Here is a 25,587-nt window from a genome sequence, read left to right on the forward strand (position 1 = left end):
TTTCTCTCACTCTCTCTTCTGTTGCATGAACTTGATCTGGTGTGAACACAAATCTGTCTTTTGAGACAACTCTTATTTAACTCTCTTTCCTTTGCTTGCCTGAAAAAAAAATTGTGTGCACCATTTAATGTGAGCACTAGAAATGCTTTCAATTTGCTATTCTAAATTCTTAAATTAATAACAATGCCCCCAAGTTTTGGTTAATTTGTGCTCTCCTCTGTGCCCACATGATTTTGTCTAATGGATAAGCTGACCAAGCAGAGATCTGCAGTGGCTGAGCTAAAGCTTAGGTATAGCTCATAAGTCTCAGTTATGGATAGAGATTATTTAATTAAAGTGTACTTATTCATTGGAATGCATTACAGGGCCATTCTGAGAGCACTTGCTAGCAATCATATAATAATACTGGCTGAATGCTAACTCCTCTATTATTAGTTTATCTAGATATCTAGCTATATAAATGTAGAGTGAAACAGAACTTCACATATCATTCAATACAACTAGCTAACAATTTTCTAAATAATGTTTTAACAAAATGCAAAATACCTAACGGAATGTATTTAATTGTAGCTACAAGTACCAAAGTGCTCCATGGGCACACTGTCTACAGGAGAGCACAAATTTAAAAAATGTGCATACAATTTTAGTATTTCACAAGCTTGAATAACAAAAACTTATTGGTGCACACTCATTACTTTTTTGTGAAATCAGTTAAGTATCTCACAGCCATGTTAAACTAAATCATGCAATTTAGTACATCATGTACACACAAAAAAAAAATTGTTGCCTCTCCAAGTCTCCATATTCCATAAACACAGTAAATAAATTCAAACACTCTAAAAAGTTATTATGGCTTTATGCAGCTTTTACATATTGATATAATGTCGGATGTTACTACAATAAATTAAGTTTGCAAATGTACATATTTCTATTTAATTTCTAGTTAATATAAACCTGCCATTATTTGCATTTTTACTTTGTGGTGAACTTACATATTTTACTTATGTGGAAATTCTGCCATTAATTTAAGGATCCATGAATTTTTTTTTTCAGAGTAAGGTGATTTCCATTCCTGGAACAGAACATACTGTATTCCAAAATATAAGATATGCTTGGTGACTAAATGTATAACATTTACATATTTAAGGTTGATACACACACACACACACACACACACACACATATATATATATATATATATATATATATATATATATATATATATATGTATATATATCACATTCCAAAATCTAGTGGAAAGCCTAGTGGAAAGAGTGAAGGCTGTTAATTGCTGCAGGCACCAAGGGGGAACAACTCAATATTAATGCCCATGGTTTTGGAAAGGGATGTTCAATGTTCACGTGTCCATATACTTTTGGCCATATAGTGTATGATGGAAGGGTTTGACACAAACCCTGACTTTTCAGTTCACTTTCATTTCATGATGTCCATGGTCACTTTCAGGTTGATTTCATTCAACTTGCACATTTGTAAGATGGCTAAATTGGCATAGCTAAGCTAGCTGGTTGCACAGGACCAACTAATATTCCACACTGCATTGCCACTGTAACTGTTTTCCATCCTAACTCTGAGATTTTAAACATAAAACTCTGAGATTTTAACATAATCTCATGGTCACAAATTTATACAGACCAGCTTATATAAAAATTCATGAACTGGAATGCTGTAGCTTTTCATTTGAACAGAAATCACTATTGCTTATTACAATTTCTTCAGCTTCTGATGGGAGATGGAGTTGGAAGTATATTAGTTTTCTTGTGTGTGTGTGGGATGATGTAACTGACCAGACTTAGGAGGAGAGTGAACATCCATGTGCAGAGGCACTTTATTATAAAATCCAGGCAAACAACATTGAAAACACAGTCCAGTAGAAAAACAGTGAAGGTTGAAAACAGTTTGAGGCCTAACTGAACAAAATGGATGAAGAAGAGGGGAAATGAGGCCATGGTTTGCTAATAACCCAATAGATGTGATTAAGGGGTAATGCAGTGGATGCCATTTGCTTTTTGTGCAGGTTTATGGTGGATCAGTAAGTCACACAAGAAACGTTTAGCAGGACGTATGCTGGATGTTAAAAAGCTTACCCAGCAACTGTTTTGCCAGTTCACTGAATAAGCTACGACCCTAATAGACTTAATGGAAACAACGATCATTAGGCCAATTTCACGTTTCTCAAACATGTAGAGTAGGCAGATACTGAGATTGAGATCTGGATTTAAAGAGGATTTCATATCCCATATATTTAAAGGTTAAATTATTATTATTATTATTATTATTACTATTATTATTATTACAAAGAAGAAAAAGAATGTGAACATATTTTCTAAAGTTTCAAGTTACAGATCTTTTTAAACAAAAAGGACAAAATGTGATAAATAAAGGTCCAATCAATTTTAACGCAGACGCATGTATACCAGTATTATATTTAATATGATTTTAAATTTGGAGCTCATTCAGTAGGTTTGCCTATAAATATAACTGGAGTATTGTGTGTCTTTTTTCGCCGATATAATAATCTCACACCTTTGCAAGAAATGTGATGTGACCTTGCAGTTCATTACAGGTAGGGAGACAGAAAGAAAAAAGTCAAGGCTGTTCCATAATCAGTAACACATTCCAGATGTTCCAGATGTACAGCACCATCATTTTTCAGAGAAAAACACACAGAAATAGATCAGAAGTGTAAATCTACTCTGCTTTTATTATACATATAGCTGTTTATTGTAAAATCGCCCAGTGTAATTGAGTGAATAGAACTTTTTTGTATAAAGCACTAATCTATGCGCAACTTTCTGTTTATTTTGCTTGACAACGCAAGTTCTTCAGAGATTAATTTGATTAATTATTAATAATAATTGTGTCATTGTCTGGGAAACCTATCAGATGCTGTCGTTCCGTTCTAAAAAAACAGCCAGAATTACCTGTTTTTTATTAAAGTTGAGTTTTTCTGCCAGTGACATCTCTACTTTAAAAAGACATAAATATATTTTGCCAAAATGTTTTTATTCGAGCTATTTTCTAACCTTGCCTTGGCTATCTGCCTGCAAATCTCATGTTGGAAAAGGAGTCAGTTTAACAAACACAGTGGTAAACACAATCAGCCTGCATAAAGATGTCTAAAACCTTGCTAGTTAAGTGTGCTTTTCTCACACAGTGAATGTCAGGCATTGATTACACTGTTAGATAGTTATGTGTCATAGCGAAATGGACATAAGCCTAATCATGTGTAAGTGCCACGAGTGATTTTTTATTTTTTTTTTTTTACCTCAAGTAATGAGACATAATTCTTCACAATCCGGCAATAAAAAAAAATAATAATAATAAAAAATCCACAAGTGGGTGAGTAGGGTGTTTACTTCCCTGTCAACTCCAGATAATTGCAACTGGATTTCTGCTGGATTTGTGAGATTTCTGAATAGCCTGTCAGTCATTATCCTAAAAATAAAACCTGTTGTAAAGATAGGTATAATTTTCTTAGTCATATATGTCATTTTTATATCTTATTTATTACATATTGAATTAAATGCAAATATGTGAGATCAATAAATATCAATAAATATCAGTTGGTGGTGTCTTTAATCACAATAACTTAGGATTGTGATATGTGCGAATGAGCCACCGATTTCAGTTTAGGAAAGTCTGTAACTCTTTTTTACTAGAAAATTTGACCATGTGAAGGGTTTTCCCAGGCTGCCACACAATTAAATTATTAACATACAAGACCTTTAATTATTACTCTAGAGATTTCAACAAAAAAAAAAAAAAAACAAGCGAGAATATCTGCAAATTCACAGTTACCACGACGATGCCAATTACATACTAAAAATTAAGGAAATAATCTTAAGCATCTGTTGGCTCCCTAGTTACTCCTGTACTGTATATTAGTACTGGTGATGTCTTGGGGGGCACAGGGCCCACCTCACAGCTCCAGGGTCCCCGCTTCGATCCTGAGCTCGGGTTACTGTGGCGTTTCTGTGCATGTTCTCCCATGTCTGCATGTTTTTCTTCCAGGTTCTCAGGTTTCCTCCCAATTCCCAAAAACATGCCGGGAGGCGGACTGGCTACGCTACATCACACTAGGTGTGAATGAGTGTGTCTCCTGTGGTGGACTGCCATTCCCAAGGATAGTGTGTCCCAGTGTTCCCGGGATAGGCTCTGGATCCACCGAGACCCTGACCACAATAAAGCGCTTACTAAAGATGATGATGATGATGATGATGATGATGGGAGATCTCTAGTGCTCTTTAGTGCTATTACCTGAATAATGTAATATTTATAACGCCTGTTTTTTGCTAGTACAGAACACAGTCATGCCAATGAAATGAAAGAAAGAAAGAAGGAAGGAAAGAAAGAAAGAAAGGAGACGTTCAACTGGAGAGCCAGGTTGAATCAATTCCAGACTATCCCGAAATTCCCAAGTATCCCAAAAGGAAATTACTATTGGATCATTTCAGGATGCTCTCTCTCTCTCTCTCTCTCTCTCTCTCTCTCACCACCCATCATGCGCTCACACACACGGACACACACGCACACACCAACCTTCCCTCGCCTCCACTTCTCCCTTCTCCTCACCCCCTCCTTCTCTTCGCACAAACAAACATGGCCGCCAAATCGGACGGAGCCGCCGCATCCGCCGTAGCCTCGGCTTCCGCGTGCGCGCGCGATAAGGAGCCCGAGGCGCGTTGTGTCCTCGCGGGGCCGGAAGAGCTCCAGGACGGCTCCCGGCGGCACGCGCTGCTCGACTGCTGCTGGGTGCTCTGCGCGCTGCTCGTCTTCTTCTGCGATGGCGCCACGGACGTGTGGCTCTCGGCCGACTACTACGCGCGCCGCGACTACTGGTGGTTCGCTCTCACGCTGCTCTTCGCCGCGCTGCCCTCCGCCGTGGTGCAGGTGCTCAGCTTCCGCTGGTTCGTCTACGACTACGCGGCGGAGACGGAAGAGGACGCGGCGGCGGCGGCGGCGGCAGCGGCGCGCTCGCGGAGCCGGACGCTCAGGTGCTGCCGAGCATGCATGTGGACCTTCCAGTCCCTCGTGCACATCCTGCAGCTGGGCCAGATGTGGAGGTAAGGGCACGCGCGTCGAAAATTCGCCGAAGTCTAGAGCATCAGCATCAGCATCAGCAGCATCACCCGAGGCGGCGTCCGCAATCGTGCAGCATAGTATTCTGACATAGTTACTTGTGAGTGCACTACTCTGGGTAGAGTCTGCTAACTGAGAGTCAAGTCAGTAACTAGACTAAGCAGCACTTGATTTCTCAATCATTAAAATCAAGACCACTTTGAACAGGTTTTGCTGTTTTAAAAATATCACAAGCCTTCTGTACTGGATAGAAATCAATGATATTAATAAAGGATGTAATCCAACCCTAAATTTATAACTTGTTAAGATCTACACTCAGTATTTTACACTGAATAAATGCACAGAGCAGGAACATGGCTGACAGCACAGCTAAGAGCATCATTTTAGTTATTAGTCAGTGTGGGAAGTAATTACAGAGCTACTCAGCTGCATTGTTGCTCTCAAGCCACTTCTGCTGTGGAATCATGCATGCACAGCAAAACATGCTGAATTCCTATTTCGACATTGTCGAATGCATGTCGTTTTCAATTAATTAACATCTACAGTGCTGAATGAATGCTTACAGCTTTACAGAAGTTACACTCTGAATGAAGTCCACACTAGAAGTATTCAGTCAGTGCTACTGATGCTATTTCAGTGCCATAGATTCAAACAAATAACAATGCCTTAAATTAATCCTTACTAAATTCCAGCCTTCAGCAGTACATGTTGTCCCACAGTTCTTATGCTTCCTCCATAATACTTAGAAGACAGATGGAAGCAGTGAGCAGTATTCTCCAGCCTGGGCTGGCTCTGTGTGTGCTGTTTGGTCAGGCAGTACTGCCAGCCTAGATGTGGTGCCAGGGGACAGAGAGAAAGACCCATGTGCCACAGACAGGCGGGTATTAGATTATGCTGAAATGGATATTATCGACACAAGCTCGACAGCTAAGGGCTCGAATTTTTCCAAAAGGGAGAAATACAAAGTGATGCCTAATTTTAATGACTGTACGGATTTGGCATGGTCAATTCTGAAGTAAAAAAAAAAATCAGATTAATTAATTAATTGTAATCCCATCCACATGCACACACAGGGGGATTAAATATGATGCCTCCCCAATCACAGACGATACTGGACTAAGGTACAAAAAAAATGCAAAGTGTAAATGGTGCAACAAGTGTAAATGACAGCAATGTACACAACTACTGTAAGCTAGGTGGAGGTACAGTCCATTACTAAATTCCATGTGACAACAAACGCCAACTTGCACTTGAAGAGAGTTTAGAATCCAGGATAATATTGGTGATGTCCCTAACACGTCTACTGCTTAAATGATGAGTTGAGCCACGGAAAATCATTCAATACCAAACTGTACTGGTCTCTCTTTTGTCCTTTTTTGTATTTGTATACCTATCCTGGTAAATAATAAATTGCAAACTCTAGCAAGGCTCCCCCTGACAAAGCAGACACAGCTCTCCAACCCGTCCACTGATTTTCTGTCATCTCGCTGGGTCATTATTTGCTAAGTATGGGAAGCCTGAACTCATGTGTCTAAAGTGGCTTCTGGGTCGGCTTTCTCCTAGGAAAATCGTTAGCTCCTGCTCCCTTTGCTGTTTGTCTTCTTCCTGTAATCTACCTTTCTCTGGCATGAAAGTTTCCTCCTGTGATCCAGTTCGGAGGAAGAGTAAAACCACTGGAGGAAATCGCCCTTGCTGGTGTGAAGTATGCTGACTGTTTAGGTGAGCATTTATAATTGGCATTCCCTCAGTCAGAGAAAACTGCGTTTAAGTCTGTGTTAGTGTGCAGGAGAGAGAGAACACTACAATACTTTTTGTACTTTTGAAAAGGCTTTCGGTGCATTGCAGGATATTCTGAGAGTGTATGTGTCTCAGAGAGAGAGAGAGAGAGAGAGTAGGGAGAGAAAAAAAGAACAAGATAAAGTAAAATGTAAAGAAGAGAAATAAGAAAGATAGAGAGAGACATGAATAAAAGTGTCTGTGGGTCCTTAAGACTTCTTAATTTCTCTAAAATTACATTTTAACAATTAAAGGCTTTAATAAGTATGAGCTGAATTAATATGCTCTTACATTTTAGACTTTTTTTTACACCGTGCCAGCAACAAAACAACAGATGATCATTTACTTCCTGTCTAATTTTGTGATCTGAAGCCTCAAGCAATGAACGATTTCACGCTTGCTAATTTGCAGCAATTTATATAACTCAGTTCGTATGAATGATTGTGAAGGTTAATGTTTAAGGTTAGAGGCAGAATTTTGGAGCCTTGAAGCTGAAAAAAGGTATTAAGTTTTTACAAGTATATCAATTTCATATATTTGAATTATATTCATGTCATATTAAATAAAAATCTTTTTGTGATGTGTTTAATACATTTACATTTTTTTCTTTGTTTGGAACTTGCTAGGAGTAAGATCTACCTTAAAACATATTCAAAATCAGGGGTTATGGTTTTAAGATTTAGAAAAAATCAGAACCTCAATTACAAAACTCCAACATTCTAATCTCATATAATGTAATATCAATTAGGCAAAATGTCAAGCATCTGGGATTCCCAGTGAAAAGTAGATGCTTTTATTTAATGTGACTTGTATATAATTCATATTCAAATACGTTTGTCAGCTTCTAAGCTCCGTACTAGGTTAACATTTGTACATCTTCCAACAGCTTTATTGGTATGGTTTAACCACATCAGCCTTGCTGGTTTGAATTTGTCCTAATATCTCATGAGATCAGATTGGCAATAGCAGCACTCACATCACATGTGCAGTACAAGAGACAACCCTGGAGCAACATCAGCAACTTGGTAGTGTGAACATGGGGTTATTTAGTGTTTGATGTCTGGTCACGCACATGCTGGGTAATACAGATTTAGTCACACAAAGCAAGGGAGTGTGTTACACTGAGTACAACCAGCTACATGCCTGCTGTTGTGTTAGCATACACCGAGACATGCTGTTAACTAACCACTAGTTAATCTCCAAATACTCTAACTAGTTAACCCTTTAAACTCACAGGAACCGTCGGCATGTCCAGACACACATCTCTCATGCTCTTGACAACACACCCTTTCTCTTAGTTTCAGTGTACTGTAGTTACTGAGTAATGTATTGTGGCCACAATAATATACTGTAAATGAATATAAGCTGGGACTTTAAGTGGAAAAACTTGAGTCTGTCAACAACCCTGAAGCTCACTACAGATTACGATGAATTTACTTTTGCAAGAGAATAAATAGACAATTTTCTTAGATGCGAGGTATTTTGAAGTGGGTTCATATTTTGCATATCACTGCAAATGAGATCTTACACTATATACATAATGTAGCATTGGAAAAAGGCTGGAGTATTAAATGGACCTTAAGAATACCTGCAGACACCCAGCAAAGGGAGGGAATGGGTGGATACAGAGACAAACAGCAGAGTCAAGAGAGTTATTCATGCTGAGCCGCAACAATAAAATCATCTCTAGATAAAACTAATGTGCAGTGTTGTTGAACTTTGTGCTGTAGCTGAAGGTCTGACTGAGCAGAACTGGACCTCAACCCACTCACAGGGGATCTCACAGGCTGTATTAGTGCTCGACCAGGAGAGCTAATTCAATCTCGTGCATGTGTATGACAGAGAGAGGGAGAGATTTACTGGTAGTTTGGTTCTGAATTATTAACAGGAGATGGAGAGGACTTATGAGCCTCAGCAACTGTCTGAGAGACGATATAGCATGTCATGTCATCCTTCTCCTAAATGAAATTCTTTTTCTCAGGTCACAATATTGGTACAGAATCCTAAAGAATTATGAATTGCAGCGTAGGTGTGTGTGTGTGTGTGTGTGTGGTCATGCATGTATGACAGGGTCTGACACTGTCTCAGGCTGGAACTCGAAAGGAAATTGCTGTCAGTGTGTGAAACACCTTCATTCTAATAAACTGGTTATTTCACCATGTTTACTTTCTAATGTATACTCTGTATTTAAAAAAAAAGAAACATGTCAGTTTACATAATACTTTTAATTGCATGCACTGGAATACAAAACGTACTGTTTTTTGTGTTTTTTTTTTTTAATTTGGTGGCTGCTATAGTTACTGTAGACAGGTAGTGCCTTAATTGTTCGGAGTCTTTGTTTGTGCTCAAGACATCTCTCTCTTTCACTCTCTGTTCTGTTTCATTATTCAATTTTATCATGCTTTATTAGCATGACAAATAGTGGCACTCATAATGCTAAAGCCTGGGTTATAAAGCTTGCTCATTAGGGATAAATTCATAAAATTAAAATTTATATCCTGAATTTGTATATTTCTGTAAAGCTGCTTTGTGACAATATCCATTGTTAAAAGTGCTACACAAATAAAATTGAATTGAATTAAAGGATGTAAAGATTAAAGAATAATTGAGCATATCTTTATTGTGTAAAACTGCAAAAATGAAAAGACTGAATGTTGTGATAACTGGACGGAAATAAGTGTTAGTACATACATGTTTGTACTGTGTTCTGAAATGTGCGCCAGTGCTTTATAGCTCCGTGATTATTGTTCAGAGATGGAAACTTGTATGTACATGCAAAATGGTCAAATAGGGCTCATCACTGGAATAGGAAAATGTAAGGGGTCTTTTCTTTAGTAAAAAGGATTTTCACTGCACTTTTCTCACATTATATGTAGTGTAAGCTTGGAGTCACTGACACAGTGGCGGTAACTTTGAGGACACCAAGGTCTGGACAGGGGCCTAGCAGACTTGTGGACAAGTGATCCTGTCCCACGCATTGCACATGCCCTGAAATGAGCATGTGACTGACAATCACAAATTTCTTTTTTTTTAAAGATGAATAGCATTTTTCAAGGTATTTGTTATATTGGACTGACTGAAAGGCCACCTAACCAATCAAAAATAAGCTGAGTGGGACCAAATCAGACCAAATGTAGTCAGTGCATGAAGTCAGTGGCAGTTTTATGAAAAGATAAGGATGTTCACATGAAATTTGGAGTGGGTGAATGAGCTAAATAAGCTAGCAGACTGCACTATGAATTTTACTATGAAGATGTAAAATTTGATTATATTCTGGTATAAAATTATATTACCTAGAGATGCGTTTGGCACCGAGTACGCCTAAATGCACTGACTGCTACTACCATTGTATAAAGCTCGATAAGTAATTTGATTAATAATTATGTTCTTTTATTTTTATGGGCTATGCTTGTTGTTATGAGCTAAATTCATTAATTTGTTTTGTGTAACAGCTTGGTGCTTTGTTTGTGCTCTGTTCTTCTGGTGTGGGAGAAGCAAAGAGTGGCAGCACTAGTAGAGAATAATAAAGTAATTGGCACTTTAGGATGTTCAAAATTGAGATCTTAATGTTAGTAAAAGCAATGTTAGTGTTAATTTTGTATCGGAACATTTTCACACATGAAGGATTGAGTTATGGAGCCTTTGACATTTTTAGGTTGTTGGTGAGAGTGTGTCTCTCCAGATGTTGGGGTCTGGTTGTGGGGCACGAGTTACTTAGTGACATAGTCTACTGTATGGAAAAACATGTTTTCCAAAGCCACCCAATCACCAGTGATGATTAGTTATCTGACTAACTATCTGATTAATTAACTGACCCCACAGCAACTGAGGAGGACACTTATTGTTTGTCTATAGACTTGTCTTGTTACAGTATAGTCTTGTTGAGGGGGTATGCGACGGACATATTATAGGCAGTGGACATTTTATAGGCTAACATCTGAAGTAGCTTTGATTTACTGAAAATGTGTGAGTATATGCAAGAACATGTGAGTGTTTCTGAGGACATTTAGTGGTTTGTAAAATTCAATGTCTATTCAGTGTTCTAATGTTTCAAGCCAAATAGTCGTCTATAAATAAACACATAATGTTAGTCCAGTTTTAAGTTGTTGTATTGTGTAACAACAGTCATTAATAATATATTCAGGCATGATAAAACCCCCACCCGATCCATCCATTTTCTGTACCGCTTATCCTACACAGGGTCGCGGGGGACACTCTGTCTGGGGTCCCAGCCCATTGCAAACCTCAATCGCACACACATTCACACACTACGGGCAACTTGGCAATGCCGGTCACCTACAACAGGTCTTTGGAATAGGAGAGGAGCCCAAAATTCCCCCGAGGAAACCCCCGAAGCAAGGAGAGAACATGCAAACTTCGCACACACAGGGCAGAGACGGGATTCAAACCCCCAACCCCGGAAGTCTGAGGCAAACATGCTAACCAACCCCCAAGATAAAGCCAATTATTAGCTATTGTATCGAATATATAGTATCCATGTATATGTAACGTAATTCAGAACTCAACAGGTAATATAACGGGAGTCAAATTGATGAAGTACACATTCAGCATTGTGATATATTAACTTTGACATTTCTGCAACGTGAACCTCACTAAAATATTGATGCTGTGTATAGCTCTGACTGAAACTACTATTACTCAGCTCTGTGTTCAGCAAAACGTATGCTCTGGCATTAATTCTTTTCTAACTTTTAAATACTATGGACACTGATGATGTATAATGGATAAAGATAGATCTTGTCTATAAGGTAATTTGTAGTATGACCCCAATTATAACTTTTTCCTTTCATTTTCTCCCCAATTTGGTCTTGCCAGCTCCCACCCACTAGCTAATTCTTCCCTCCATCACATGACAGTTACCGACCCAGGAGAGTGCCGCAAACACATGCTTCCTCCAAGGCACGTGAAAACAACCTCTGCATCTTTTTGAACTGCTGCCATAACACACTCGAAGGAAAGCACTATCTGCCCTCATCTGCTCTGCCACCCAGAGAGCATGGTGAATGTTGCTCCCTTGGCTCCTGGCTACGGATGTCAGTGGCAGTGTCGGGATTCGCAATCTCCCAACGATAGGGCGAACGCTTTTCTGTTGCGCTACTCAGGAGAAAATAGTCCAATTTTAATGAATCCTCTCCAGAATATTTACATTAAAGGAATTGCCTAACTTTTTGGAAAATCACTTTTTAATGGAAACTCACCAAGTGGGAACTTACACCATGCTCTCAGCCCAGACTTAGTGTCTGCAAGCTTCAGGGGATATGCAGTGAACTTTTTATTAAACACACACCCACACCGATAGAGAATCTGCAGTGGGGGCGCGTGATGTGTGTGTTGCAGGTGTTGAGAAGCAGCGGTGTGTGTCTTTGGGGTCATTACAAGAGTTGATGAGGAGATTCTCTCTGAGCTGCAGGCAGCAGACCAAAGCCAGCAGGCATGAGCAGAATTCCAAACCACACATCACGTCAATTTTGCCTTCCCCTCAGCAGGGCTGTCCTCATACCCCTTTGCTCACAGCTGGCACTGTTTGTTTATACCATGTCTGTTTGTTTCAGTGTGTATAATATTTGGTCATTCTCTGTGGAAATATTTTAGAAGTGGCCTGTTGGTACTTTGTCACACTAGACAGGCATGTTTGTCTACCTTCACTGAAGCTTGTCTTCTGTGTTCTTGTCTCTCTGTGTTCTTCTTGTCTTCTGTGTTTTCTCTCTCTCTCTCTCTCTCTCTCTCTCTCTCTGTCTCTGTCTGTCACTCTCGAACCTGCCTGTTGTCTGACCTGACCTAGTTCTCTGTAGGTCCTCACAGATACTGTTTGTGTCTGTGTTCAGACTTGCGTTTCTATTTGAGAATGTTCATTTGTGCTGGTAGAATGTGTGTCTGTTTGTGAGTATTGTACATTTTTATAAGGGTTGAATGCATCATTTCTGTTTGCTCTCAGCCAAGAATACAGACTTACTTTAACAGCCCATTTTGACAGTTGTACATATATACAGCCATTACTAACACTGAACATCCAAGTAAGAACTTTTTCTAGCTTGTAAAGGAATGGGAAGACATGATAAAACCCTTCACATGGTGAAATTTTGACATTTTCTATTATATATAGTTCCTGGACTGAAATAGGTTTCTCATTAGCACATCTCAATAAGTAAAGTTTAGCATTTTAAAATCTGGCTACCCCAAAAAGTGAAAAGGGAGAAGATTCCATTCTGAGAAATTTCACATCATTTTAGGGAAATGTGTTCATGTTTTCTTAAAGTTTAGGTGACAAAGTATGATATAGGCAGAAAAGTACTATTTTGGTCAAAACCCCTTTTTTTGTCTTTTGGGCTGTTTACCAGAATTCAGCCACAGTAACAAATCTGACAAGTTTTTCCAGATCTCCAGACAAATATATAAAACTATTACTTTAACCCAAGAGAGGTGCATAGGTGAGATACCTGCTGGGCATCCTGTGTACTGTTGCATCTCTGATGGTGCCATCAGGCCAGTTGCAAGGTCCTCAGCCAAGAGTTACACCTTATCAATGTTTCACTCTGTTAATCCCAGAACATCTGGTTGTGGAGCAGTGGCCAGGACATCTCCCTGCCACCCCGCAGCTGTTCCTAGGATGCTTTCTTCTGCCACATTTTATTTCTCCTTCTAATCTCCCCTTTTCTTGTTCCTTAGCCAGCTTCAGCGCCTTCATCATCTTTGCCCCAGAAATTCCTATGCCACTTAAGAAATTTTGTGTAGACAACATTTATTTACAAAAAGCCTCAGCATCCTTGTGTCTTTCACATAATTTTATAATGACCATCAATCATTTTCCAGCATAGACAAGATGATTTCCCTTACATGTTCAGTAGAGCAATGCCAACTGGGTTATACAGTGTCACAAGATTCCTGCTCCTTATGAATGAATGTGGTCAGAGTTCTATGCCTTTCTGCAGGAATGATTTAGTTGTTCCGGGCAGCTCTCATCAGAGCTTCAGCACCTTCGGGCAGTTCTTGTAAATGTTTATGGTACCCCAGACCTTATTCTTTCTACTGCTGTCTTGACCTTGCTCACTGTCATTGTTCTTTCCAGGGCTGCATAGCTGATTCTTCCCTTTCCCCACTCTTCTTCTCCTCCAAAAGTTACCAGGAATACTTGAATGAGTTTCTGAAGAGCTTTCCCTCTCCCTCTCCTTTTTCCTTCTGCACTTGCAGATCCTCTCTGCCCTCCTCAGGGCTGAAAGCCTATTCCTGATTTTTTCCCAGAGTACCTTCAGGGCTTCCTTTTCTTGCTCTTCTGCCTTCCTCCAGGGCCTCCTCAGTATCCATGTCTCCTTCACATGCTCTAGGATTTCTTTTGGGCAGTCTCTTGTGGCATTTGTCATGGAGGATTTCACAAAGAGGTTCAGCTTGGCAGGTCACCTGCGGATTCAGCCTCCTCCAGGTTTTCCTTTCATTGACTATGGATCCAGTGACAGTACCAGTGGTCCTTCCAAACACACTGTGCATTCCCTTGATGAATCCAAAGGTCCCCATGAGTTGATTTTTGTCCATTTGCTTTTGCATTTCCAAAGGATCCATTGGTCATTAGTTATTGATATTAGAATTGATAACATGTTGTTGGTGCTGTCTGGCCGTAGTTGCCGTCTCTGAGAGGGGAGGGGGAGTTGGGGGGAATTTGGGGTTGGGGGTTGGGGGTAAGGCATTCTGATCTCTGAGCACAAGCAATATGCACTGATAGTGGTAGGCTGTTAAATAAGGCCAGATTGGACAATCTGCCCCGATGTTTAATCCAAGTCGGCACCCATGTATCTGGCCCATCTTCCATCAGGCCTCTACTGGGCTATTTCCTTTCATCGTGTTGGACAACATGCAAAACATGTAAATAAATAATGTAATAATTGAGAATGAACATTGTGTTTGATTCATTTATTCTTATTCAGTAACTGGCTTATCCTGGTCAGGGTCTTGGTGGGTCTGTGAACACTGTGCATAAGGTGGGAATTCACCCGGGATGAAGTGCCAGTCCATTGTAGGGCACCATGCACACACACATTCACACACTCATTCAAACCTAGGGCAATTTAGTGTACTCACTTCACTTATTAGCATGTTTTTGGGAGGAGAGAGGAAACCAGAGAACTCAAAGGGTACCCATGTGGAACTGGGAACAAGATGTGAATCTACACCCTTATAAAGATTAGTTCAAACAATTGCTATTAGGTGATTATGTAATAATAATTACATATTATATTATACTATGCAGTAATGATGTATAGTCTTTTAGACTAAATGATCTATAGTCTTATAGACTAATTGCGTGCATGGCAAAGTTGTTAAGATTGATGACAAAAACTGCAACTGATCTTTTAAACACAGACTACTATACATCAACGAATACCCATAATTACCTTGGGGTTACCGTGCATTATACTGAGGAAAATTGGAAAGCATCTTCACAAAACTTGACTATAATGAAAATAGAAGTTGCACAATGCTGCACTGTGTGCTAGATGTTTCATAGCTGTAGCACAACAGTGGAACACTGAAATGAAACTTAGCACTTTGATAATGTAAGGGACATGACTGCAGCTACAAAACAGCTATATTTTGCACACTTGCTCTGCATTTCTCTAACTCTCCAACACAGGGTCTCTACAGAACAGTGTTTGACAAATGCCTGAGCCAAATGCTGAAAAAATACTGGGCACCTCCAACACAGTCCCCCAAACTACAGAACAAGCATAAGAATTAGTTACATACAGTGAGTAAAAAAATATAGGGTCAAATTTGAGCAAATAAAAAAACATAATTAAATACACAGAAATAATGCAATTAATTACAACAAATTATGTAATCATTTCTGATTTAAATGCATGAATTTGTGAGGCAGCAGTGACAGTAGAGCTGTATAGTATGTGTGCAGATCAATACAGAAGAGATTTTGCTCACTGCAGTGAATGGCTTACATGTAGGCACTGGGACATAGAGGGTTTAACAGCACTGCAGTCAAACTTTACAGTGCTGCTTTTATTTAATGTGTTGTGTTAGACTGAAGCATTTAACCTCAAAAGCTGAAACATTTCCTCTCAGGATAGTAACTGAAGCCAGCTACTTACATCAGAAGAGTATCTTGAAACCATAACAGGCAAAGGAAACCTTTTCATTTTCCTAATCTGCTTTTGATTGTATAAGAAGTCAGTTTTACTTTCAGGCACTGAAATACTAAGATACTATGGATGTAATGCAAATACATAATTCGGATTGAACCGACAATGCGTTCTCAGTCGATACAAATACTGATATGAATAAGGGTTTTTTTGTTGTTATTGTTTTTTAAAGAAAGGTTACCAAGGTTGAGACTGGGGTTGTGTATTGTGACTGGGATCCCATGGACAAAAAAGACCAAATGGTCACGCGAACAGGATGATTTAACTTTCATGATATGAAGTTCAAATAAAGGGCATGCAGTGGTTCTTAGTAATTGCCTGGTCCAGGTCACAGTGGTTTAATTTAGGCTCCTAGGTTTTTTATATTTTGGGAAATAGATTCCAACTACATTTGTTAGAAATTAGAAATAATATTTACAAACTAACTTAATAATAACCCAGGAAGCAGGATTAAGAAAACAGACCCTCGCACATCTCTTGGGTAATATGACGTGCGAAGGTGTTGGCGAATACAGAATATAGAACTACTGTGGTAATATTAGTATATGAGAAATATCAAAATTATGAGAAAGTCTTTCATTATTATTATATTCTATACAGATTTTAATAATTTTTTTTCTTCAAATGGCATTATTATTATTATTATTATTATTATTATTCACAGTGCTGTGGCTGTTAGGATAACCATTTAGCTTTAATAGATCGGCTGATTGGTGCTGATTTGGTTTCTTGCACCTTAGTGTCCTGATAAATTAACTTATAAATAAATGTGGAGGGGAGGGTGAATTTTAAAGCCATTGCCATTGAGACTAGCAAAAAACAAACAATTTAGTTTAATTGGAGCATTATTATTTTTATACTGAGACACAATTTTGAGAAATTTCAATAAAACATTTTTTTTTCTTCAAATTGCAGAAATGGGCTTTAATAATTTACTACCTGCCTTTCGGCTCTATTAATTGGTGCAAGCAATTGCCACTCCCAGAGTGACTGTCAGGTTGCAGTACACACCAGAGGAGTTAAATGAATCTATTTGCATAGGCATGTACTTTTCACATTTTAGGTAGAAACACGGCAAATTGCATATTTATAAAGGCAGAAGCAAGATGTGCTGCTTGGCTCATTTGAAAGATGCAATTCCCAGGAGACCCTGTTACTAAATCAGATTGGATTTTTTTTTTAAGATTTGATCAAGTTTGCACATGCACACCCAAACCATCAGGTCCTTAGTGTTTAAAGTAACATTGTGTGGATGACAAGCTCACACTGGCTCTGTTCTTTCACGACTATCCCTAACACTTTTTCTCATTTATGTCCATCAGTCATTTTAGGAGACTCTGATTGGCTGTAATGATTGTATGCAACTGAACATCTGGATAGTTATTACTGTTATTATCATGATGACAGTCATTTATTGTCACTACATACATTTTACCTATGTAGAGCAGAAATTATAATCTCTTTTATGTTTCTGTCTTTCTTATTTCTTCCTGCACTTCATTTTGCACTGTTTGCAACTACGGGCTGTCAGCTGTTAAAGCCTTTTTGTCACAGAACAGAGCAGTCATTTTGTTTGTATGTTTATAGTAATTGCCATCTGTGTGTGCATTTTGCCACTTGGACCAGTGGATGAAGCATAGAATCCACCCGGTGCAGGGTTTTGTTTTTCTCTACCCTTTTTTTAATCTTCTTTTCACAATGTTTTCACATTTATTCCTTGTTTCTGTTCTTGTCACCTTTTAGTAATATGCCAGGTTCTCACTGTAGCACCTCCTGTGAAAAATCACTGTTATCATCAGAAAGTGAGAGAGAGAGAGAGAGAGAGAGAGAGAGAGAGGAGGATGACTATAGGGGAGGAACATCAGATTGTTATGGCATTTTTCATTTTGCAACTGAATTGAAGTGTCCAACCTATACAGAGAGTAATAAATAGGTCATACCAAAGCGGTGGGGGTTAAATGAAAAAATCTCCCTGAGTGTGTAAGATTTCTTTAAAACTCATCTGTATGTATAATCATATTTTCATGATTATATTCAGACTTATCTGGCCAGAGTTCTGATTGTTCTCTACATAGCATTTTCTTACTTCTTTGATTGTCTTAGTTAAGGTAGTTTTATTTTTTTCCCCATTGTGTCAGGCTCATTTAGTGATAATAAGCTAATAACAGTGTAGAGAAGCACAAAGTACTTGTTAATTCATTAACTGTGAGACAGTTTTGCACACTGAGAATAAGGCACAGACATGCATGAGGAAAGTTTCACTCTGTCACTAATTCTTAAAAAAGATCTTTAACTGTGACCAAGGAAATATATTAAAAAAAAAAAAGAAACAAAATATTTGTAAGGAAAACCTTATATGTTATTGTATTATAAAAGTATTATTAATTTTTTACCTTGGTTATAAGGGGGTTTCTAAAAGTTATACAGGTTGGGCAGTGTGGTCTGGGGTCTGGGTTGTGAAAAAATATAGTTACACTAACATCAGCAGATAAATGGTTTGAAATTAAAAATAGTGTACAAATCAGATGCTACTGGCTTACAGAGCTAAGGAGTTTCACCCAACTGTATCCTCAATCATCATTATTCACACAGTGTTGTGGACAACCGTTTAGCTTTAATAGATTGCCTTATTGGTGCTGGTTTGGTTTCTTGCACCTTAGTGTCCTGATAAATTGACTTAAAAATAAATGTGGAGAGGAGGGTGTATTTTAAAACCATTGCCAAGAGAGTAGCAAAAAACAAACAATTTATTTCTATTGGAGCGCAGCTTGCTGTGGAAGTTTTACAGGCCATACAGTGTATAGTGAAGAGTCTACATTTCACACACACACACTCAAACACACACACACACACACACACACACACTGCAATTTCTCCCGTAGTGAACACTCTGAAAAAAACCAAAAGTACAGGCTAGTGCACTTCACCCTGTCATTGGGAGATTGCGAGTTTGAAACTGCCATCTGTGGCCGAGAGTCCAGGAGGCAAAACTAGCCATGCTGTCTGGGTGGGAGGGATGATATTACTCTCTCTCTCTCCTGTCAATCAAGCGACTGTAGCAAATCATGGGCATCTGTGAGCTCATGTGTGCAGAAGAGGGCAGTTATTACTTTCCTCCAAGTGTATTCTGTGATGAGCAGCAGTTCAAAAAGATGTGGTTCCTAGTTTCATGTGTCTTGTGGAGTAAGCACGTGCTAGCTTTCACCCTCCCCGGTTGGTAGCTAGTGTGTGGGAGATAACCAGATTGGGAGAAAAAAAGGTTTCAAAATGTTTACAACAACCAGGAAGCAACACTACAAGCAGGAAAACCAAAATTAGCACAATGAAACAACTAAAGCTAAAAAGAAAGTAGAATACTAGGAACAACAGTGAAACTAAACTAAATACATTGAAACGTGAAACTAAGAATCAAGCTGGATGAATTTCTTTTAACTACACAATAACCATAAATAATAATAATAATTAAAAAAAAAAACTATCATAAGAACTTGGATGTATCTCTGATTAGGCATAGGTATTAGCATAGCAAAGAGCTAGCATGAGCCAGGATGACAGGGGGAATTATCAAAGACATAGATTAGACACACAGGCTAGACTAAGCAAGGCAAGAGAAAAGGCATAACAAGAATAAACAGATGAAACATACAAACCAGGACATGGCAAAGGGAAAGAGCAAGGCTTCATAATGAGAGTCTGTTGTCAGAGGGTTTATATACATTCCTTTATATTCTCATCATTGTAGACAGCTGTTTGTATTTAGGGTGCAGATCTATAATACAGCGTCCCATATCCACTTTTCATGCCCTTAGTGTAGCTCATTATTTATTTCTGTGTTTTAAAAGGATCACATGCCTCTTTTGTGCTCACTGAATGCATATTGTACATTGTGGCAGCTTAGTTGAAGATATTTTGGAAAATATGACAGTTCAGTCTATATGGCATCTCTGTCAGAGTCACTACTACAGGACTTCGCCTTCAAGTGCCATTCAAGTACCAGCTCACAACATCTACAACCTGACTAGAAAGAGAGACAGACAGAGACAGAGAAATGGAAGAGGCGTTGCTTCTGTGGCTGCAGTGTATATCTGCTCTCTGCGGTAATGAATTTCCTGCTCAGGTTTCACCCAAACTCACCAATCCTCCCATTTCTATCCCCCAGCCTGATTCCCACTGATAAAGTCTAGATGGGTTTAAAGGTGCAATCAGTTATTTGACCTTAATAAAGTGGTGTGAGAGGAAGAGGTTGTCCAAATCTTGATTTGCAGACTGAATTCTCACTCTCACTGCAAGAAACACCACATCACCTTACAATTAGGAAAGAACTGGATTAAACTTCCAGGACCTGTTGGCAGGCCCAGACTTACATTTCTCATTCTCATAATACACCTGAGTATATTTTCATTATTTGCAACAAAATACCAGTTCAACAGTTCAGTTGGTTCAATAAATCATGTTCACTACAGAATCTTTTTCTTATTTTGGGTAAATGTGAGGCAGTTGCTTAACAGTGGTGGGACATGTTTAAGAACCTTAATGGATTTGTCTATAGATTTCCACTGTAGTTTCAGGTGAAACTTGTTCTGGGACAAAGACTCCATTCAAGTTAATTGGTGCTCAATAGGGGATGCGTAGACTAGTCAACTATTCACTAGTCGCTACTGTAGGGATGTCAACTAGTCGAGGCATTGGGAAAAAACAGTGAGATAAAAAGTAAAGAAATGTAGGTATACAGTAAAGAAAGCAGGGATGTTGTACTTTGTTAGTATGAAAATATTCAAACTAGCTGAAGCCTGTTCTATAGTGGAATGGACATTGTGTAAGACTACACTGGGAAAAGTATACATTATGAAAGTACATTATCAATTTCATATAACTTTTATAGTTAAGTATAGAGCTATGCGTGGGATTTAAGGAACTCTGCCTGCTATTCACAATTTTTGTTGTCTTTTAAAGCAAAAACTATTTTTAAAATTGCACTATGGCATAGTGAATTCTGTTGACCAGCACACTGTGAAAGAAGGCATTCCATGCTGTGAGTTATATGTCACTTTTCAGTCCCACTCATGCCAGCTGACTGAGGCAGATCCAGAGTTTTTTAAGATGCTACTGAGGCCTGAAGTTAGACGTGATGGGTCATCTTTCAGGTCATTATCAACCTGGAGGAAATGCCCAGACACTGCTGCACACATCACATTCTCCATCCAAGGACGGCTGCTCACTGAGCTGTAAGGTTCAGTTGCTGAGCTTCTGTGTGGCATGCTCTCGGTTCCAGATTCATCTATTTCAGCTGAGCTGTGAGTGCATTTTAAGAACTGGTATGTCCTTAAATAGTGCAATATGATACACAGATTTATTATTTTGTATTATTTTATTATTTATTGCATTGATTTATTAGTTTTTATTATTAGTAGTGTAACCTAAAAAAGCATTGATGGTGGAAATGTAACTTGTAGCCTGTGCATGGCTAAAATAGTGAATAGTAAATCAAGTTTTCTTTAACTAAGTAAACAGCAACTATTCAACTGCATATTTAAATTACTACTAGTGGTCAACTTGTGAGAAATAGGTGCTAAATGCTCAAATCCATCACTTGAAGCACGCTAGGACTGAACAGTACAGGACTCTTACAGGACTTGAATTCATTCATTTACTTCTCCAAATGATTGTTTATATGCATCCATATGTGTATGTTCATGTGTATGTGTTTAAGACATTGAAGTCTTTCATTCTTGTTTGAAATAGGCTTGGTGTCAGATTCCAGTGGTGCAACTTAACTCGCAATCAAAGTTAGGGTCCAGCAGTAATTCTCTCATTTACAGCCCTGCTGTGTGTTATTAAACACACAGATGAAGGAACTGTAATGGAAGCACAGAATATGACATTGAGAGAGGGGAAGTAGGGGTTACATTTGTTTCATCCTACATAGTGCACTGTTTTGATAGTTTGTCAATTTGTTGCCATAATGGAGAACATCCGGTGTGATCATGAAAGCCCACCATGCATTGCTTAGGGTTACTAATGTAAATAATGTACCCTAGATGGGACGGAATATCCATTATTTTTACAGTTTGTCTGGATTAGGGTGTAGGGCATCATTTTGGACAGGGACATTGATTCAGTTGTATGTCATGGAAACAAGAATAGACACATACACGCTTCATCCTAAACTTTAAAAATAGGTTGTTGTACTGGGAAATCAGCTCCATCTTAATGAGCGAGTACACTCTGAAGGGTGGCAGACACTTCCTCACTGAACATACACAAGTGAACATACAGTAGATATAACTGTTAGTAAAGATGCCTGTTGGCCCTGTTGTGTTCCAAAGTACAAGCTGCCGTCTACAGCATGACGTTATTGGTAAAGTCAAGCAGATTTCTGATAAAGACACCAGTGTGTTACAAATACAAAACAGAGCAGTAATTTACAGTAGTACACCATAATGATTAAAGAAATGATTTAATAAAATTGGGACTATACCTCTACGGACACATCACAGTTGGTGACAGTTGAATTCGAGTCCCTGTGCCACTACGGTGCACTACGGTCATCTCAGTAAATCAAATCTTTTTTCGAAAAAGATTCATTTACTGGCGCTTTCTGTAAATTATATCGTTACGCCAGTACGGCGAAAAGTGAGGCTCTTTTTTTGCGCCTTGTGAGTGACTCATTGAATCATTTACTCAACTGATTCATTAAAACACTGAGTTGTTCATGACTAAAACATGTCTTATCCTAAAATGAGCGTGCCTACATAGGCTCTGGCCTTCAAAGATTTCAGAAAGGGTGTTTAAGCAGCATGTTTTTCCCACTCAAAGCAGATCTACCATTTTTAAAAGAATTTTTTTCAACTACATAACCTGCAGAAATAAGAAGTTGTCCTGCAGGATAGATTAAATACTTGGGAACTTTACTTTATTACTGCAGGAGGTGCGCAGCAGTCCTGCAGGAATTATAAAATCCTGCAGGATTTTTTCCTTGTACAGCAAGTATGCTGGACATTCCTGCATGTTTCTATTGCACTGAAGGCTCCAGTCTAAAACCTATAGGAATATCCTGCACAGGTTGTGAATGTGTCCTACAGGATTTCATCATTCCTGCAGGATACCAGCAAACATGCTGCAGAAAAATGAAAATCCTGCAGGATTCCTGTAGGGTTTTTTTTTTTTTTTTGTAAGTGTGTATACAGTAGGAGAAAATATCTTACCTCCAGGTAACAATTTACAAATATGGGAACATAGGGCTATGTACAGTATGTGTGAATTGTGTGGCAAGAGTAGGACCAGTGCAAAGCTGCAGTGCCAGTAAAGACATGAGTGCAGTACAATACAATTAGTACACTGTACACTAACTACATAAAACAACTGGAGCATCACATGTTTGAACGAATAGCGGAAATTCTGGGTGGTGCTAAATAAAGAGTAGATGCTACATAAGAAACCCTTACATCTGCTAAGTGTATAGACCACATGATACAGCACTATAAATCAGCAGGCATACCTTCATACATACAGAATACATACATAAATAATATATAGTGAATAGAAATTTTATGTGAATTTAATGCATTTAATCTCCCAATCGCATGCTATGAATTGCATACCTGAATAAATGTGTGTGGTGCCAGGGTATGGATGAGTGTGTTTTACTGTTTACGGTACAGTTTTATGACCAGTTGACGATTAATAAAATGAGTGCTAATAATTAAGGCTATGTGTATGTGTGTATTACGTAGGAGCAGGCACGGCTTCTGTAAATTGAGCCAATCACATTTAAATACACTTTGGACAAAACTGAGAACAACCTTTTACACTGTCAAAAATGCTGACACTTCTGCTGTCAGTAGAATGATACTATATTCAATTCAATTTTACTGATATAGTGCTTTTAACAATAGACATTGTCACGAAGCTGACAGTGTCTGGCTATAGAGTGTGTCCAAAAAGTGCTGCCTACCTTGACATGTAAAAAAGGTTCACATACAATGCTGTCTTCTGCAGTACCTTAATTAGTCCAGTCCGGTACCATGTACACTCTTGGGCCACTAGGAACACATGTACATTCGTGCAAGTATCCAGTCAGCCAATCATGTGGCAGCAGTTCAAAGCATAAAATCATGCAGATACAGGTCAAGAGCTACAGTTAACATTAACATCAAACAACAGAATGGGGGAAAGTGTGATCTCAGTAACTTTGACAGTGGCATGCTTGTTGGATCAGATTTCAGAAACTGATCTCCTGAGATTTTCAAGCACAACAGTCTCTAGAGTTTACACAGAATGGTGTGAAATACAAAAAAAAAAGCATATCAGATGCTCAACCTTGAGACGCAAAAGAAAAACATCAGCAAAAGACCACATCGGGTTCCACTCCTGTCAGCCAAGAATCTGAGACTACACTGGGCACAGGTTCTCCAGTTTAAGATAGGAAAAACATCATCTGATCTCTTCAACTGTACGGTTTCAGTGAACATTAACTGAAGCTCTTGACGTCTATCTGCATGATTTTATGCTTTGCGCTGCTGCCACGTGATTGGCTGATTGCATGAATATACAGGTGTTCCGTAATAAAGTGCACGGTGAGTACATCCCTGCGTCCCAATTCACCTTCTATCCGTCCTAAATAGTATCCGAGATTAGAACTAGTGTGTCCTAAATCATAGTATGTTGAAATTAGTATCTCAAAGGTACTCAGATGATGTACTGTCTCCGGTAGATTTTCAAAATGTGGATCCGCGGACACTTTTTCAGCTAATATTACCCACAACTCCTTGCACGAGGGAGGAGGAGTTTTGTGACGGTATGCATTTTAGAGAAGTGTAATTGAAATTATATTTTAATAAATTATATAGTATAAATAATATAAGGAATAATGAATTAAGAAAAGCTGAAATGCAACAAGGAGTTTGTTTACGGTGACAGTGTGCGTAAATAGGCAACAAGGTTCTCTTCCATTACATTAAGGTCCCAGTACTTGCATACACTTTTGCTACACACTCAAAAGTATGTACTTTTTCTTCACAAAAGAGTACTTTTAGTGCAAAGTATAAGTAGGCGAATTGGGCGCAACATATACTGTATGTATCCTATGTTGTCCCACATATCCCATAATCCTGTGTGTCATCTCAGGTACAGCGCCCTGTCGGAAAAACGAAGGGCAGTATGTGGACGAGTACTCTCTAGTTTAGGCTTTGGGAGTTAGCGACATTTAGCGTATGTTAGATCTTGCCAACACTGTAAAATATTGCTGCCTTTGAAGTGTGTCTCACACTGACATATGAGACAGCACAGGCAGCAAGACATCAAGGTGACCGTCTTCTCTTTTGGACAAAGCATATACTATACTGATATGCATTCCTAGGTTTCCTTCCACTTTAGTGAACTATTTCTTTTCATCTTTCTTCTTACAAAACCTAATAATATTACTGAGCATATGAATATACAGTATATTTCAGTCATAAAAGTATAGCATATACATGTATGTCTATGTAGAACATAACAAAATACACACAATGTGCAATTTAAGTGCATTCAATCTTGACACATTAAT

The 25,587-nt window shown here is 38.6% G+C and overlaps 1 protein-coding gene across 1 annotated transcript in view; it reads left to right on the forward strand.

Annotated features, from left to right (window-relative positions):
• The first annotated feature begins 4,533 nt into the window (after nucleotides 1-4,533).
• xkr7b (XK, Kell blood group complex subunit-related family, member 7b) overlaps nucleotides 4,534-25,587 on the forward strand; it is a 61,924-nt gene continuing 40,870 nt past the window's right edge. The window contains exon 1 of the mRNA XM_026920323.3: nucleotides 4,534-5,084. Coding sequence (XP_026776124.2) covers nucleotides 4,621-5,084 — 464 coding nt within the window. The 5' untranslated portion in view covers nucleotides 4,534-4,620. The remainder of the gene's footprint in view (nucleotides 5,085-25,587) is intronic.

Source organism: Pangasianodon hypophthalmus, chromosome 16 (assembly GCF_027358585.1).
Source record: "Pangasianodon hypophthalmus isolate fPanHyp1 chromosome 16, fPanHyp1.pri, whole genome shotgun sequence".
In the NCBI taxonomy this organism is placed as follows: Eukaryota; Metazoa; Chordata; class Actinopteri; order Siluriformes; family Pangasiidae; genus Pangasianodon; species Pangasianodon hypophthalmus.